General features: G+C 40.9%; 1 protein-coding gene across 9 annotated transcripts in view; it reads left to right on the top strand.

Moving 5' to 3' along the window:
• The window catches only part of MAP4 (microtubule associated protein 4), a 190,106-nt gene that overhangs the window by 67,035 nt on the left and 106,164 nt on the right, over positions 1–16,907 (top strand). For all 9 annotated transcript variants that reach the window (XM_032867918.1, XM_032867913.1, XM_032867912.1 and 6 more), the window contains exon 3: positions 16,566–16,631. In XM_032867918.1, the coding sequence (XP_032723809.1) occupies positions 16,566–16,631 (66 nt within the window). The remainder of the gene's footprint in view (positions 1–16,565; positions 16,632–16,907) is intronic.

Genomic DNA, 16,907 nt, shown 5'->3' with positions numbered 1-16,907 from the left:
AACCATGGATTAAATCTTTTAAAAGAGGTTTGCTGCTTTTACATGTTGCTGGATCACATTTGCCTACTATTTGGTTGAAGATTTTTTCATTTATGTTTATGTGGGATATTGGTCTATAGTTTTCTTGTGATGCCTTTGATTTTAGAATTGAGGTCATGCAGCATCATAAAATGAATTGGGAAATGTTCCCTCCTGTTCTGTTTTCTGGCATAGTTTGTGTAGAATTGATGTTTCCTTCTTTAACGTTGGATAGACTTGGTCGCGGAACCCATCTGGGCCTGGAATTTTCTTGGTCAGGTTTCTTATTAGGAATTAAATTTCTTTAAGAGATGTAGAACTAGTCAGGTTATCTATTTCGTTTTAAGTAAGCTTTGGTAGTTTGTATCTTTCAGGAATTGGCACATTTCCTCTAAGTTGTCAAATGGATGGAGATAAAATTGAACTCTTAAACCTGATTCTTTTAATGTCAGTAGGATCTGTTTTATGCCCCTCTTTCATTATTATATTGGTAATTTGTGTCTCTTTTTTCTTGATGAGTCTGGATAGAGGTTTATCGATTACTGATGTTTTTAAAGATCCAGCTTTTGGTTTCATAGATTTTTCCCCCTATTTTTCCATTTTCAATTTCTGCTCATATTTAATATTCCTTCCTGCTGCCTGCTTTGAGTTGATTTGCTTATTTTCTGGTTTATATAAGGTGGCAGCTTAGATCATTGATTTGAAACATTTCTTCTTTTCCTAACAAGACACAAAATAGGAAGTCATTATGTTGTATGCCTTAAACTAATATAATATTTTGTGTCAGTTAGGTAACTACCACAATATGTCTAATTAACATTTTCAACACACATAATTACAAATTTTTTTATTTATTTGACACACAGATCACAAGTAGGAAGAGAGCCAGGCAGAGAGAGAGGGGTAAGCAGGCTCCCCGCCAAGCAGAGAGCCCGATGCGGGGCTCGATCCCAGGACCCTGAGATCATGACCTGAGCCGAAGGCAGAGGATTAACCCACTGAGCCACCCAGGCGCCCCATAATTACAGATTTGTTCCTTGTGATGAGAATTTTTGAGATCTACTCTCAACAATTTTCAAGTATACAATACAGTGTTATTAACTGTAGTTGCCATGCCATACATTTCATCCCCAGGACTGACTAAAAAATTTTTTACAACTGGAAATTTGTACCTTTTGTCTACCTTCACCCATTTTGCCCACCCTCTACCTCCTACCTCTGGCAACCACTTAAAATGTTACAAATTTCCCTCTAATCGTGGTTTTATATGTGCCCCACAGATTTTGGAGTGTTATAATTCTTACTCAGTTCAAAATATTTCCAAGTTTCCCTTCTGAATTCCTTTTGAGCCATGGTTATTTTATTTTATTTTATTTTTAAAGATTTTTATTTATTTATTTGACAGAGAGAGAGATCACAAGTAGGCAGAGAGAGAGGGGGAAGCAGGCTCCCTGCTGAGCAGAGAGCCTGATGTGGGGCTCAATTCCAGGACCCTGAGATCATGACCTGAGCCGAAGGCAGAGGCTTAACCCTGAGCCACCCAAGCACCCCTGAGCCATGGTTATTTTTTTTTTTTTTTAAGATTTTATTTATTTATTTGACATAGAGATCACAAGTAGGCAGAGAGGTAGGCAGAGAGAGAGAGAGGAGGAAGCAGGCTCCCTATGGAACAGAGAGCCTGATGTGGGGCTCGATCCCAGGTCCCATGACCCGAGCTGAAGGCAGAGGCTTTAACCCACTGAGCCACCCAGGCGCCCCATGAGCCTTGGTTATTGAGAAATATGTTAGTTTCTCAATATTTGGAGATTTTCCAGATATCTTTCTATATTTGATTTTTAGTTGAATTCTTTTGTGGTCAGAAGACATCCTTTGAAATTTCAGTTCATTTTAGCTTGCATGTTTTGTTTTATGGTCTAGAATACGGCCTGTCATGGGCAGTGTTTTTTGTTTTTGTTTTGTTTTGTTTTTGTTTGTTTTTTAAGATTTTATTTTATTTATTTGACAGACAGAGATCACAAGTAGGCAGAGAGGCTGGCAGAGAGAGAGGGGGAGGCAGACTCCCTACTGAGCAGAGAGCCCGATGCGGGGCTCCATCCCAGGACCCTGAGATCATGACCTGAGCCAAAGGCAGAGGCTTAACCCACTGAGCCACCCAGGCACCCCCATGGGCAGTGTTCTGTGCGTACTGGAAGTTAACATGACGGTGTTACTGTACGGAGTGCTCCTTCTGTGTCAGTTGAGTCTAGTTGGCTGATAGTGGTATTCAGGTTTTCTGTATCCTTACTGACTTTATATCTACTTGTAATGATTTCTCAGAGGGAGAGACATTGGGGTCTCCACAGAATTTTGTGGATTTCTGTCTCCGTTCTATTCTGCCAATTTTAATTTCCTGTATTTTGAAGATCTGTTCTCAGGTGCACAGAACAGTGTAGTTGACATAGAGGATCATATTAGTTTCAGGCGTACGATATAGTGATTCAGCACTTCCGTGTATTACTCAGTGCCCATCAGGTTAAGTGTACTCTTAATCCCCTTCACCCATGATTGGTACCTCTTCATGAATCGACCCTGTTACTGTTATGTAGTACCTCATTATTTTTGGTAATATTGTTTGTTCTGAAGTCTCGTTTTCGTCCTATTAATACAGCTGCCGGAGCTTCCTTTTGTTTAGTGTTGACATGGTGTTATCTGTCCATATCCTTTTACTTTCAGTGCATTTCTTTATTAATATTTAATAAAGTGGGTTTCTTGTAGACACAATATAGATGGGTCTTCCTTTTCTGACCAGTCCGAAGACCTGTCTTTTCACTGGTGTTTTAGACTATAATTAATGTGATTATTCATATGATTGGATTTAAGTCTGTCATTTTGCTAGTTGCTTTCTATTTCTTCCATCTCTTCTTTATTGTCTTTTCTCTATCTGCTTTTGGATTAATTCAGTATTTTTATGTTTTTGTTTTTAACTTCAGTATTGGCTTATTATGTATATTTCTTTTAAAATTTATTTTATATTTGGGACATCTGGGTGGCTCAGTCAGTTGGGCATCTCTCTCTTGGTTTCCACTTGGGTCTTGATCTCAGGGTCATGGGATCAGGCCCGCATGGGGCTCCGCACTTGGCATGGAGTTTGCTTGGGATTCTCTCCCTCCCCGACTCCCTCCCTCTTTGCCCATTCTCTTGCTCCCCTTGCTCGCTCTCTCTAAATAAATGAATAAAATGTCCAAATTAAAAAAAATTATTTTATATTTGACTTTTTGTTTACAGTGTGTATCATTTATTTTTTCCACTTTGCCTTCCAGTAATATTGTGCAACTTCATGTATAGTGTAAGAGTCCATGCAAAACAGTAAATGTCCAATTCCTCTCATTTTTTGTCTTACTGTCATATACCTAATTTTATATATGTTAATAACCTACATTTTTATCTTTTCACTTTAGATTATCAGTTACCTTTTAGTTTAAAAATTTGGGAAATAATGTCTTACAGTTACTCTAATTTTTACCATCTTGGGCACTCTTTATTTCTTTGTGTAGACAGATTTCTGTCTAGTACCATATTCCTAATGTCTGAAAGAATTCTTGTAACATTTCTTTTTTCTTTTTTTAAGATTTAATTTATTTATTTGCGAGAGAGAGAGAGTGAGAGAGCAAGCACAGGCAGGCAGAATGGCAGGCAGAGGCAGAGGGAGAAGCAGGCTTCCCCGCCAAGCGAGGAGCCCAATGTGGGACTTGATCCCAAGATGCTGGGATCATGACCTGAGCCGAAGGCAGCCGCTTAACCAACTGAGCCACCCAGGCGTCCCTCTTCTAACATTTCTTATAGCACAGGTGTTTTAGCAGTGAATTATTTGAGCTTTGGTTTATGAAAAACTAGCATTCAGTTTTGAAAGATACCTTTCCAAGGTGTGTATTCTTTGTGACTTTTTTCTTTCATTTAGGAAAGTTAGTCTTCCCACGTGGATAGTTTGTGATGAGAAGTCTGTTATAATCTTTTTTTTTTTTTTTTAAGATTTTATTTAATAATTTGAGAGAGAGAGAACATGAGAAGGATGAGGGGCAAAAGGAGAAGCAGACTCTCCGTGAGCAGGGAGTCCAACATGGGGCTTGGTCCCAGGACCCCGAGATCATGAGCTGAGCCAAAGGCAGACTCAACTGGCTGAGGCACCAAGTGCTCCAAGTCTGTTGTAATCTTGATCTTTGTTCCTTTCCCCCCTTCTGGCCGCCTTCAGAATTTTATCTTTATCTTAGGTTTTTGGCAGTTGGAATATGGAATATGGTATGTTTAGGTAGAATCTTGGTATTTGTCCTGCTTGGGGCTCTCTGAGCTTGATCTGTGCTTTGATGTGGTTTGTGAAGTTTGGAAATTTTTGGATTGTTATCTTTTAAAGTATTTCTTTGCCTTATTCTTTCTCTTTCCTCCTGGGATTCCATGACCGTTTCATTAGATTTTTGGGTATTGCCTCATAGCTCTTGGATGCTCTCCCCGCCCCCGCCCCCGTTCTCTCTGTTTCATTTGGGTTCTTTCTTTTGACCTGTTTTCAAGTTCTCTGATTTTTCTTCCCCCCCCCTGGTTCTTTTGAATCTAATGTGGAGCCCTCAGTGGCACTCTTGAGTATCTTTCCTGGTTTTAATCTCTAGCATTTCTGTTCGACTCTTGCTTATAGTCTCTTCCGTTTCTCTGCTAAAGTTCCCCATCTGTTCATGCATATTTTGATCTTTTCCACTATAGACTTCAACAGTATTCATAATTACTTTAAAACTCTTGTCTGCTAAATTTGAATATTTGGGTTATTTTCTCAGTTTGATCGTTTTGTCTCTTGATAGTGGGTTTTTTTGTTTTTGTTTTTTGGCACTTTTTATGTGTCTCTTAATTTTTGAGTGAATGCTGGACTTCACATGTAAAACAGTAGTGACTGAGATAAAATATTTATGCCTAGAAGTGGGCATGCCTTTTTTTTTTTTTTCCACTAGATAGTTAATATCAAGGGTTGAGTCCATTTAGGATAGGGCTGAGTTAGGTTTGAGTTTTGTTGTTACTGTGATTGTCCTCAGTGCAGTACTGGCTTCGGATTCCTCTCTTCCTTGTGCTTAGAGTGGGTAGTGTGGTACTGAAAGGTTTCTCTGAATGTTCTTGTGCCACTCTTAGCTTTTGGTCTCCCTGTGCACCTGTGCCCTTGAAGGGTGTTTCTCCACGTTCGAGCCCCTCCCTTATCAAGAAGTGCTAGCCTGGAAGTATACAGGAGTTTTGTTATCTGTGGTTTTTGGTCCTGGTTTAGGCTTAATCCTGTGCATGGTTGGAGTCTGTCTCAGTAATACCCCTCTTACAATGAATGGGAGGGTCTTCTAATGGTATCCTGCAGGATCCTGGGTTGGATTTACCGCTCCTGCCCTAGGGTAAGACAATATTTTCTTAACTCTTTCCCCAGCTGCAGTGGGTGTTTCCCCAGGCCCTGGGGCTGATGGTTTGACACCCCTTCCCCTGGCAGCTCAGCTTTTATTTGTGTAGGGTAGAAGGGCTGCAAACCTTTCCTCTAGTGGTGGCTCTCTCCAAAGTCTGCAAAAGGAGACTTTCCCACTCTGCTTGTGGTCTTGTGAGCATCTGGTAAATCTGTGCAGTGGGTATGAATTCCCCTTGTGTCTGTGGACGCCAGGGACCCTATACTCTCATGCAACCCTTCACTTAGCCTTTATTCTATCATTAAACTTTTCAGTTGAATTCTCCTTCCTGCTGGTGTTATACCCCATGTCTCTCCCTCACATGCTCTGACACAGGACAGCCCGTGCTTACCTCCCTGTCTCCTGGAGGGTGTGTCTGGCTTTGGATTTCGTTTTCTGTTTTCCTTTAGCAATGCTTCCACCACCTGGGACTCCGCTTCAGTGGGTGAGGATAATGATGTGGCAGAGGATTTTCTTACGCTTCATCTTGGGTGACTTGACCTGTGTACCATTAACTTAACCCCAGAGGAGGAAAGTGTTTTTAGAAACTATTTTGCTTATAAGAAATACTAAATTTCTCCTAATATTTTTAATATGTGAACAACCTATAATTAAATGCTATAATTAAAAGTTCATTAACTCAGGGAGATTACTCTTGAATTGGTAACAGTGGTTACTCCAGGAAGTAGCAGCTGGCTGGAGTGTAGGGGAGAGAGGGACCCTTATTTTTACCATATATCCCTTTGGATCAGTTGGGTTTTGTACACATGCATTTACTAATTGACCTGTTCAAAACGAACAATATAAAATTTATAATTAGACTAGAACTAAATTAGAAGTTTCTGATTTTTTTCATACAACCTTGTTTGTAGGTTTGTTTAAGAATAAGTGGGGGAGGGGCGCCTGGGTGGCTCAGTGGGTTAAGGCCTCTGCCTTGGGCTCAGGTCATGATCCCGGGAGTCCTGGGATTGAGCCCCGCATCGAGCCCCGCATGGGGCTCTCTGCTCGGCAGGGAGCCTACTTCCCTTCCTCTCTCTGCCTGCCTTTCTGTCTACTTGTGATCTCCATCTCTCAAATAAATAAAATCTTTAAAAAAAAAAAAAGTGGGGGAAGGAGAGGCAGCTGGAGACATTGAAGAAGAAAGGAAAAGGATTTCTTTGGTCTTGCAGAGATCTGGGGCAGTGAGTGAGCTCTCAGTGAATGGGGGCTTCCCTACTGTGAGTCTGATTTTTATAGATTATCAGACCTGATGGGTTTTGCCCAAATGATAGGTTTCATGTTTGTGTTTTGCTTGGAGAATATTCTAAATAAGGTGTTTTTTCTTCTGAATACTTCTTCAGAAGTGATGGAAGGGCCCTAGACTTCATTATTTTCATGTTTTACTGTATGTCCAGCTTTAAGTTTGATTTTTGTTACTGGATGAGATTCAGTAAATTATTAGTGGAGCTCTGGATGTGATTTTGCAGCAGGCTCACGCAGGCCGGCCAGTGGAAATGGTCAACCACTTCCCTGAATCTAGCATACAAAGGGTTACATGTAACCGAACTCTTAGGATAGTGGTGTGTTTCTCTTTGAATTCTCAAATGCCCACCCTAATTGCCCTCAACTTAAAAATGAGGGGTGAGCAAGCAGGCTGCCTTTAGGACACTTAACACAGAGTAGAAAAAGTTGCTCCCTACTTTTCCTGTACAATTCCTGCTCCAGACCTGGAAATAGTGATTTCTCAAAGCCTTGTTGCTACTGGGTTTGTCATTGTTTTTAGGCCTTTTTTGTGGGTATGCTATACTCTTTTCCATTTTACCCCTTTTTGTTTCCATTAGTATTTTTATCTTATTGTCCCCATAAAACATCTAAATAGCCAAATACCTGGAAATAAAACTGGTGTCCTACCACTTGAAATGCCTGTCACCTTGGGAAACAGTTCTCAAAATAGTTTTTCGTATTTATGTATTGATTTTTTTTTTCTTCTTCGGAAATGTTAACCTACCTAATCATTGTTCATGGTTAGCTCTATATGACTTTATTTTCTAGTCCAGGGAGACAAAAGACAGCTTTCTTTTATATGTAAATAACAAAACAATAATACTTCTGTGACTTCTGTTCATTCAAAACATCGTCATAGATGTTTGAATGACATCTAGCATTTTGTTGATGCTGAGACACAAATAGTTGGCAAATCTGTGAACAAGTCACATAATTTTTCTGAGCTCTGTGCTTGGATAGTTCTCCTTGTGGGAGTGGGAGAATACCCTCTCCCCAGCATTCCAGGAAGTTCACGGCTAACAACTTGTTTCTGTAAAATGTATTAACATAGGACAGTGGTTCTCCCAGTGTGGTCCTTGGACCAGCAGTATCCTTTCACTTAGGCCCACAGGGACTCAGAAACTCTGGGTATGGAGCTCAACAGTCTCTGTTTTAATAAGCTCTTGCAGGTGACTTTGATGCACCCAAAAATGAGAAACATTGATCCAGGAGAAAGGGCCGAAATAAGTGCTAGAGAGGTTGATAACTAGATACTGCAGTTTCCTCTTGTTCAGCTGCTGCGCCTTCTATCACAGATCACCGCAGCCAACTTTATTGGCCACCAGAGGGCAGTGTTGGAACAGGCCTGACTTCTGCACTGGAAGGTGCCCTTGCACTGAGGTCATGCTGAATTCCCCCCCTTTTTGCCCAAAGTGACTCACTGTGGCTGTTTTCCTCACAGCATATATGCTCTTTCAGCTTCTTGCTACTAACCTTTGCCAGACTGGTTTGCTAGCTGTGGGACTCGGAAATCACCTGTGAAAGAAGAGATTAAACAAAACAGTGAATTCTAATATCTTTATCTCTCAGAGCATGATTAGTTGTGGTTTTTTCCAGTGCTATAGGTGTTTAGCTGAGAAAGTTTTCATTTCATGAAATGGGTTTCCCTCTAGGGGAATTAGAGAAAGAAGGGAGTGTAGTATCTTTTGAATTAGGACTTACCCAGTAATGTACCATGAGCCTCTTTCCTACTTTACAGCCTAATTATTGGGGCCCCTGGTTGGTGCAGTCGGTTGAGCATTTGACTTTTTTTTGGTTTCAGATCAGGTCGTGATGTCAGGGTGGTGAGCCTGGGTTCCATGCTCAGCACAGTCTGCTTGAGACTGTCTCTCCCTCTGCCTGTCCTGCTCTTTTTTCTCTCTCTCTCTCTCAAATAAATAAATCTTAAAAAAAAATAAGAACTTAACAATAAAACCTCTTGTTTTTATATTATAATGTTTTATTTGTTTTGGATTTTTTAAATTCTCTCATGGGCTTGGATTTTTTTTTTTTTTTTTTTTTAAGATTGTAAGGTGTCATATGTATGGTAGAATCTCAGTCTCTCTTTTGTTTTATTCTGACCTCCTTGTTTGGCTTTTATTTTATTCTGGCGAGTTGCTTATTTCTTAGACTCATAATTATTACTTAGTCTAGTAATGTCACTTAAGCTAGATTTTTTTATAGAAGGCAAAAGTAAATCAATTTCATTATTCTCCCGAGTTTACTTTAAAGATTTTTTTTTTTTTTTTTTTACAGACAGAGATCACAAGTAGGCAGAGAGGCAGGCAGACACAGAGAGAGAGAGAGAGAGAGAGAGGAGGAAGCGGGCTCCCCCCTGAGCAGAGAGCCTGATGCGCAGGGCTCAATCCCAGGACCCTGGGATCATGACCTGAGCCGAAGGCAAAGGCTTTAACACACTGAGCCACCCAGGCGCCCCCCAAGTTTACTTTAAAGTTTAGTGATCAGTCTCCAGTTAATCTATAGTTGGTCTGCAGATTGATCAGTCTCGAGCTGATGTATCTGTAGTTAATAACAACAAGAGTAAGAATAGTTGTTAACGTTTTCTTAACACTACGATTGGCATGGTACTGCCTGCAGTATTATTAGTCCTCATGATAACCATGGGAGGTAGATACTATCCCATTTTCCAGGGGAGGCTGTTAAGGATTAGAAAGCACAAGGGAGTTGCATTTGATCATTTGGTTAATAGTGACAGACCACAACTGTACCCAGGTCTCTCGATTTTATTTATTTATTTATTTATTTATTTATTTTTAAAGATTTTATTTATTTGACAGAGACAGAGATCACAAGTAGGCAGAGAGGCAGGCAAACAGAGAGAGAGAGGAGGAAGCAGGCTCTCTGCTCAGCCTGTAGGGCTCAGATGTAGGGCTCTATCCTAGGACTCTGGGATCATGATCTGAGCTGAACGAGGGCAGAGGCTTTAACCCACTGAGCCACCCAGGCGCCCCAAGATTTTTATTTATTTATTTGACAGGGAAAGAAATTACAAGTAGGCAGAGAGGCAGGCAGAGAGGGAGGGGGAAGTAGGCTCCCTGCTGAGCAGGGAGCCCAATGTGGGGCTTGATCCCAGGACCCTGAGATCATGACCTGTGCTGAAGGCAGAGGCTTAACCCACTGAGCCACCCTGGCGCCCCTTTTTTTAATTTTAAAGATTTTATTTATTTATTTATTTTACACAGAGAGAGAGAGAGAGAGAGAGAGAGAGGTCACAAGTAGGCAGAGAGGCAGGCAGAGAGGGAGGGGGAAGCAGGCCCTCTGCTGAGCAGGGAGCTCAATGCGGGGCTCCATCCCAGGACCCTGAGATCATGACCTGAGCCGAAGCAGAGGCTTTAACCCACTGAGCCACCCAGGGGCCCCATTGTCTCCTGATTTTAAACCCGGCGTTCTTTTGTGAAACTGTCTTCGTGGATGCATACTTTCTGCTTAATTTAATGTCTTACAGATTCTATTTTTCAGAACGAAAGATTCACTTCTTTAACTCAAGGCAAAATTATTAGACATGCAAGTACTGTCTTTAGGAAATGGAAATGAGAGGATTATTTCATTCGTATAAAGAACTTGAACTTTGAACCTGAGCACTCTGCTACGAATTCATATGAATTCGTAGTTTTCCACTTTCCTAGACAACTCTCACATTTTCTTTCTGTTCCAACCTCCAGCACTTGCTCTCCTGTTTATATTCTCAGCCAATGACTTTTACAACAATCAATAGACTCAGTCAGAAGAGAACTTCTGCACCGTCCCCCTGCTGCGTGTCCCCTGCTACATCTCCTCCTAACCCGCCATCCCCTTGCCCTTTGCTCTTGCTCTTGTTCGGGTGAGCTGTGCTCTCACTCCGGGAGCTGCTACAGCAGTTGTCTTTTCTGTCTCCTGCATCAGCAGTTCCTCTCTTTCATCTGGATCATTCAGCAGCATCAAACATACCGTAATTTTTCCCTTCAGTAAGAAAATCAGATCTCAACCGGCTGCCCATCTCATTTACTTCTTTTTTTTCTTGCTCCTTTGAAAAAGATGGATCTGCTACATGTCTGGTTCTGTCTGGAGCCCCCTCCCATCCTGCAGTAGCCCATGCCATACCACCCTGACTGCTGCTTTGCATGGCTATGGATGAGTCCTGGATGGCTGCAGGGGTTTTAGCATGAGCAGCTGAAAGGAAGGAACGGCCATCATTTGAGATGGGGAAGGCTCCAGAAAGAGTAGATTTTGAGGGTAATGTAAGAAATTCAGGGAATTTTGGGAATTATCAAGTGTGAGTTACTTGACAGCAGAGAAGATACTGGAGTGGAGAAGAGCAGTAGGCAGCTAGATAAAGAGTCTGGAGTTCAGAGGAGAGTTCTGGGCTGGAGATACCAATCTGGAGGTCGATGGTATTTAAAGCTTTGGCTAGAGGTGGTAGTTGTAAAGCTGTCATTTTCAGAATGTTTTACTTTTGCCACATAAAAATAAGCCACACCACTCTGTTCAGTGCATCCAAATGCTTCTAAATATATGGCATTTTGATTCTCCTCATCATCTATTTTAAAAAATGCATGAGCAAGCTGTTCTTTATCATTGGAAATGTAAATCCTTCTTTTGATTCCTTGAACTCTTACTTATCTGTGTCTATCGTGGACTTTTATCTTAGTATAATACATTTTTATACTGACAGGTCTTTCTTGATTGTTACTGTTTTTTTTTTAAGATTTTTATTTATTTGTTTGTTTGTTTGGCAGAGAGAGAGTGAGAGAGAGACACACACACACAGCGAGAGGGAGAACACAGGCAGGGGGAGTGGAAGAGGGAGAAACAGGCTTCCCACCAGGCAGGGAGCCTGATGTGGGGCTAGATCCCAGGACCTTGGGATCATGACTGACCCAAAGGCAGACGCTTAACAACTGAGCCACCCAGATGCTCCTGTTACTGTGTTTTTGTAACAAAATATGTATATAAGCTTAAATTTTAACTTTAAAAAGTTGCTATAACCATAAGGCTTTAGGTATTTACTTGGTCCTGAAGATGACTTATGATCACAGTTACTAGTAGCACCCAGTTGGTCACATATATTATAATTTTTGGTAAATCATAACTAACCATAAAAGTTGAATTTGATTGGAAATGTTTTTCTTAATGATGGGGACTAATACTTTTCTCAGATCATGAATCTCTGTAGAACATTGTTTTTTGCTAGGGTGAGAGAGAATTTAACAATTTCTATTCCTTTTTTTTTTCCCCCCAAGATTGATTGATTGATTTTAGAAAATGTGCATGCAAACATGGAAGGGGGCAGAAGGTGACAGAATCTCAAGCAGACTCTCTGAGCATGGAGCCTGACATGGGGTTCAAACCCGTGACCCTGAGATCATGACCTAAGCTGAAATCAAGAGTCAGATGCTCAAGCAACTGAGCCACCCAGGCACTCCTCTTGCTATTGTTTTTTTTTTGTTTTTTCTTTTTTTTTCCCCAAGATTTTATCTTATTTTATTTATTTATTTATTTATTTTTAAAAAGATTTTTATTTATTTACTTACTTGACAGAGAGAGAGAGAGAGAGAGAGAGGGATCACAAGTAGGCAGAGAGGCAGGCAGAGAGAGAAGCAGGGAAGCAGGCTCCCCCGCCAAGCAGGGAGCCCAATGCGGGGCTCGATCCCAGGACTTCGAGATCACGACCTGAGCCAAAGGCAGAGGCCCAACCACTGAGCCACCCAGGCACCCCCAAGATTTTATTTATTTGACAGAGAGAGAGACAGCGAGAGAAGGAACACAAGCAGGGGGAGTGGGAGAGGGAGAAGCAGGCTTCCCGTTGAGCAGGGTGCCGGATGTGGGGCTAGAAGCCAGGACCCTGGGATCGTGACCTGAGCCAAAGGCAGACACTTAACCACTGAGCCACCCAGGCGCCCTCCTCTTCCTATTGTTTTAATAGACATAATAGCCAGAAATTTTATTCACATAGCTAAGTATGTGGGAATGGAAGTCTTATTATGGCAATATCCTCCATTCTTTGAGTTATATGTTAAGAATTCCATAAGTCACGAGTGCCTGGTAATAGTTTTCTAGTAACAGTTTTTTGGTAATAGTTTTACTATTTTTGGTAATAGTTTTCTGCTGTTACTTGGCAATACTGTCTGTCTGAGATCTCCCTCCTGCCTCTGACAGGGATATAACTGCGCTGCCAGGTGGGCTGTGAGGGCCCGCCATTCCATTTGGGGTCGGCACAAGGCAGACTTGAGGGGTGAGAGAAGGAAAGTGTAGGGGGAATGGGGGCTGACAGCTTTTAATGGAGCCCCCCATCATCTCTGCTGTCTATAAGCATAGAGCACCTTGCCGTACTGCTTTCCTGTACCTTCTTTGGGCTGTGGTTTATTCTTCATTATGATCCCATTTGCTTTCATTTTCTAGGATATTCCTTGTAATTTCTGGTGGATTGGATTTCTAGGTCTTTTATTACTTTATTCTTTTAAGCCATCTTCCCTGCCCCCCCCTTTTAAAGATTTTATTTATTTACTTATTTGAGAGAGAGAGAAAGAAGGAGCCACAAGTGCATGAGCTGGGGAGAAGCAGAGGGAGAGGGACAAGCTGACTCCACGATGAGCGTGGAGCCCGACTTGGGGTTCAGTCCCACCACCCATGAGATCATGACCTGAGCCAAAACCCAAGAGTTGGACACCTAACTGACTGAGCCACCCAGGCACCCTTACTGTTTTTATTAAGTAAGCTCTACACCCATTGTGGGGCTTAAACTCAGACTGCTTTACTGACTGAGCCAGTCAGGCGTCCCTCCTCTTAAGTAATTCTTTAAAGTGCTCAATTAAAATAGGACCTCATGTCTGTGAAAGTTTTCCTTGTTATCCCTATCTGGTCCCCCATCAGTGGCGTTTGGTACATATTCTTTCCCTTTTTTTTTTTCTGATTATTTGTGTGTGCATGTGTTGTGTTTGTGTGTTTTATAATGCTGTTATGCCATATTTGCTTTTCTTTTTTCTTTTCTTTTTTTTAAGATTTTATTTATCTGTTTGACAGACAGATTACAAGTAGGCAGAGAGGCAGGCAGAGAGAGACGAAGGGAAGCAGGCTCCCCGCTGAGCAGAGAGCCCCGATGCAGGGCTTGATCCCAGGATTCTGGGATCATGACATGAGCCGAAGGCAGAGGCTTTAACCCACTGAGCCACCCAGGTGCCCCATGCTTTTATTTTTTTCTTAATCTTCCCATTTCAGCACATGAAAAGCTACCTTATTTCTTTTAAAATTACATATTATTTCACAATTTAGCGAATCTGTCAATGGGCATTTAAACAATGCTGTAATAAACATCTCATTAACTTTCATTTTTGTGTACTTTTATGTCTTTCTCTGAACTACACACCTAAAATGGATTGTCAAGTTAAGTATTTTAGAATTTGATAGATTGCCAAATTGTCTCATAAAATGGATGTTCCAATTTATATTCCTCCAGTGGTATAATGAGATTACCTGTTTTCTTACACGGTTGCCGACAGTGGCTATTATTAAATTTTAAAAAGATTTTATCACTCTCATGACCAGAAGATGGTACTTTTTATGATTTGCATTTTCCTGTAATCTGCATTTTATTTTTTTACAATCTGCATTTTAAAATGAGGCAGATTTTTAAAATACGTATTCTTTCTTGAGCTAGGAAGAAAAAATTTTATAAGCTTACTTTGTGGGAGTAAAAGCAGATTTATGCCAAACATGTTCTGTCCCATATTTGGCATAAATATGGGATAGAACTGTTGGCATCTTTCTGGAGAAGTAAAACATAATACTTGAAGCCCTAGCATGGTGCCTTGTGCATAGTGGGTATTTAATAAAAGTCTATTCTCTTTCAGTCTTTTATTCCTTTATCTTGGAGGTAATTCATATTCTCCTTTAAGTCTACCTTGTTCTTTAGGTTGTTCTGTGTAGCCATTCTTTTGTTATCTGAGATAACAGAATCAAAGATCTTTTGTGAGTTTAAATGAAAGATTTCTTCCTTGGATTTGTAGGAGTCAGTAGTTTGGGCAGCGTAGTTTCTTGTCTTTCAAAGTAAAATCTAGCATTTTTTTTTTTTGTAGCATACATTCTAGATTTTTACTTGTCTTATGAAAAATATCTCTGTTTGGTTCTTGACAGTGACTATTGGGAAACTTGGGTTGGCAAGCTGATGGCAGGGCTAGACCAGTTGCTGAAATGTTATAGCCAGAGCCTTTAAGAGAAGGTTGTATATCCTAGAACAACCAAAGCAATTTTGGAAAACACCCAATTAAGAGGACTGTCATGACCTCTGTTAAGGACTGTACAAATTCAGTAATCAAGGTGATATAGTACTGGAAAAATGAAGAGGTTTACAGGTGGTGGTGGAATAGAAGAGAGAGAGTCCAGAAATAGATCCACACATGGTATGGTAAATTGATTTTTCAACAAAGGTGCAAAGGCAGTTAAGTGGAATAAGGACAGTCTTTTCAACAAATGATACAGGAATGATTAGATGTCCATATGCAAAAATATAAATCTAGACCCATATTTTCTGTCATACTCGAGCTTTATCGCCTAAATTTGAAAACTTACAGAGTTCTAGAGGAAAACATAGGAGAAAATCCTGTAACCTTGGGTTAGACAAAGATTTTTTTAAAGTTTCTAAATTTCTAAGTAGGTTCCACTCTCCACACAGAGCCAGTGTGGGGCTCGAACTTACAACCCTGAGATCAAGACCTGAGCTGAAATCAAGAGTCAGTCACACAACTGACTGGGCCACCCAGGGGCCCTAGACAGGGATTTCTTAGATACTTCACTGAAAACATAAAAAAAGCATGAGGGGAAAAGTGGAAAATTAGTGTTCATCAGAGTTTAAACTTTTGCTCTGCAAAGACACAGCTAAAAGAATGAAAATGCAAGTTATAGGCTGGGAGGAAATCTTGCAGAATTCATCTGATGAAGCGTTGGTATTTAGAATATGTAAGGAGTCCTCAGAACTAAATAATAAGAAAAAAAACAACCCAAATAAAAACGATGAAAAAATTTGACCATTCAATTCACTAAAGAAAGGGATGGCAAATAAACATGCAGAGATGCTCAACATCTTTAGTCATTAGGGAATGAGACACAACTATATTAGAACAACTAAGATTAAAAGAAAAACAAAAATAGTTCTCTGCTTCCAGAGGTGATCCTGGTGACCAGGCAATTCTCACCCTCAGGAGCAGTGAGGATGAAACCCTGGACTTCTGATGTAGGAATTGTTTTCATGGCCCTGTGCCCTTGTAGCTTTGGATTTGACTCACAGACACAAAACCTATGGTGCTTTGAAACGGTTTTGGAGTGGAATAGAATGGTGATCTTCGACAGTTTACGGAACAGAAAAGATTTCAGCTTGCCTTTTTTTTTTTTTTTTTTTAAGATTTGATTTTATTTATTTATTTATTTATTTATTTATTTATTGTGACAGAGATCACAAGTAGGCAGAGAGGCAGGCAGAGAAAGAGGAAAGGAAGCATGCTCCCTGCTGGGCAGAGAGCCCGGGGCTCAATCCCAGGACCCTGGGATCATGCATGACCTGAGCCGAAGGCAGAGGCTTTAACCCACTGAGCCACCCAGGTGCCCCTCAGCTTGCTTATTAAGAAGGGTTCTTCTGTAGTGTTTGGGTATCGCAAAATTGAATGACTCAGTTCTGTTCTGTTTCTTGATTTCCTTTTATTGGCTCTTTACATTTTGGACAGATTTTTACCTGCTTTAAGCTCATGCTGTGAAGAGGGACAAATTCACCTGGTTACATAGCGCTGAAGCTGTTTTCCCTGTTGCTGTCTCCGTGGTAATTACTCTTTGTGGTTGTTGCAGGTGCTCCCTCCAAGCCAGCAGGGCTAGCCAATGGTGACCATGGAATAGAAGGGAATGAAACCACGGGTAAGTGTTTCACCGGGATTCCCCAGATGCGGTTCTGAAATAGTCGCAGTAAACACCTTGATAAGGTCCTTTAAGGAACATGGCAGTGAATCACTTGAACTATTTCTAAGGGTATTGTTCTTGTTGGATGTATTCAAGTCCAGGGCCCTCTGCCACGTAACATCTCCAACAACAGAAAGAATGAATGAATTTCCTTTGCTGTTTCTTGAGTATTTGTTGTAATTATACCACACAAGAGCTGGATCAAACTTAAAAATACGCTTATAGATGCAGACT

This window comes from Lontra canadensis, unplaced genomic scaffold (assembly GCF_010015895.1).
Source record: "Lontra canadensis isolate GAN:19392208 unplaced genomic scaffold, GSC_riverotter_1.0 scaffold35, whole genome shotgun sequence".
Taxonomy (NCBI): Eukaryota; Metazoa; Chordata; class Mammalia; order Carnivora; family Mustelidae; genus Lontra; species Lontra canadensis.
This window is presented reverse-complemented; position numbering and strand designations above follow the sequence as displayed.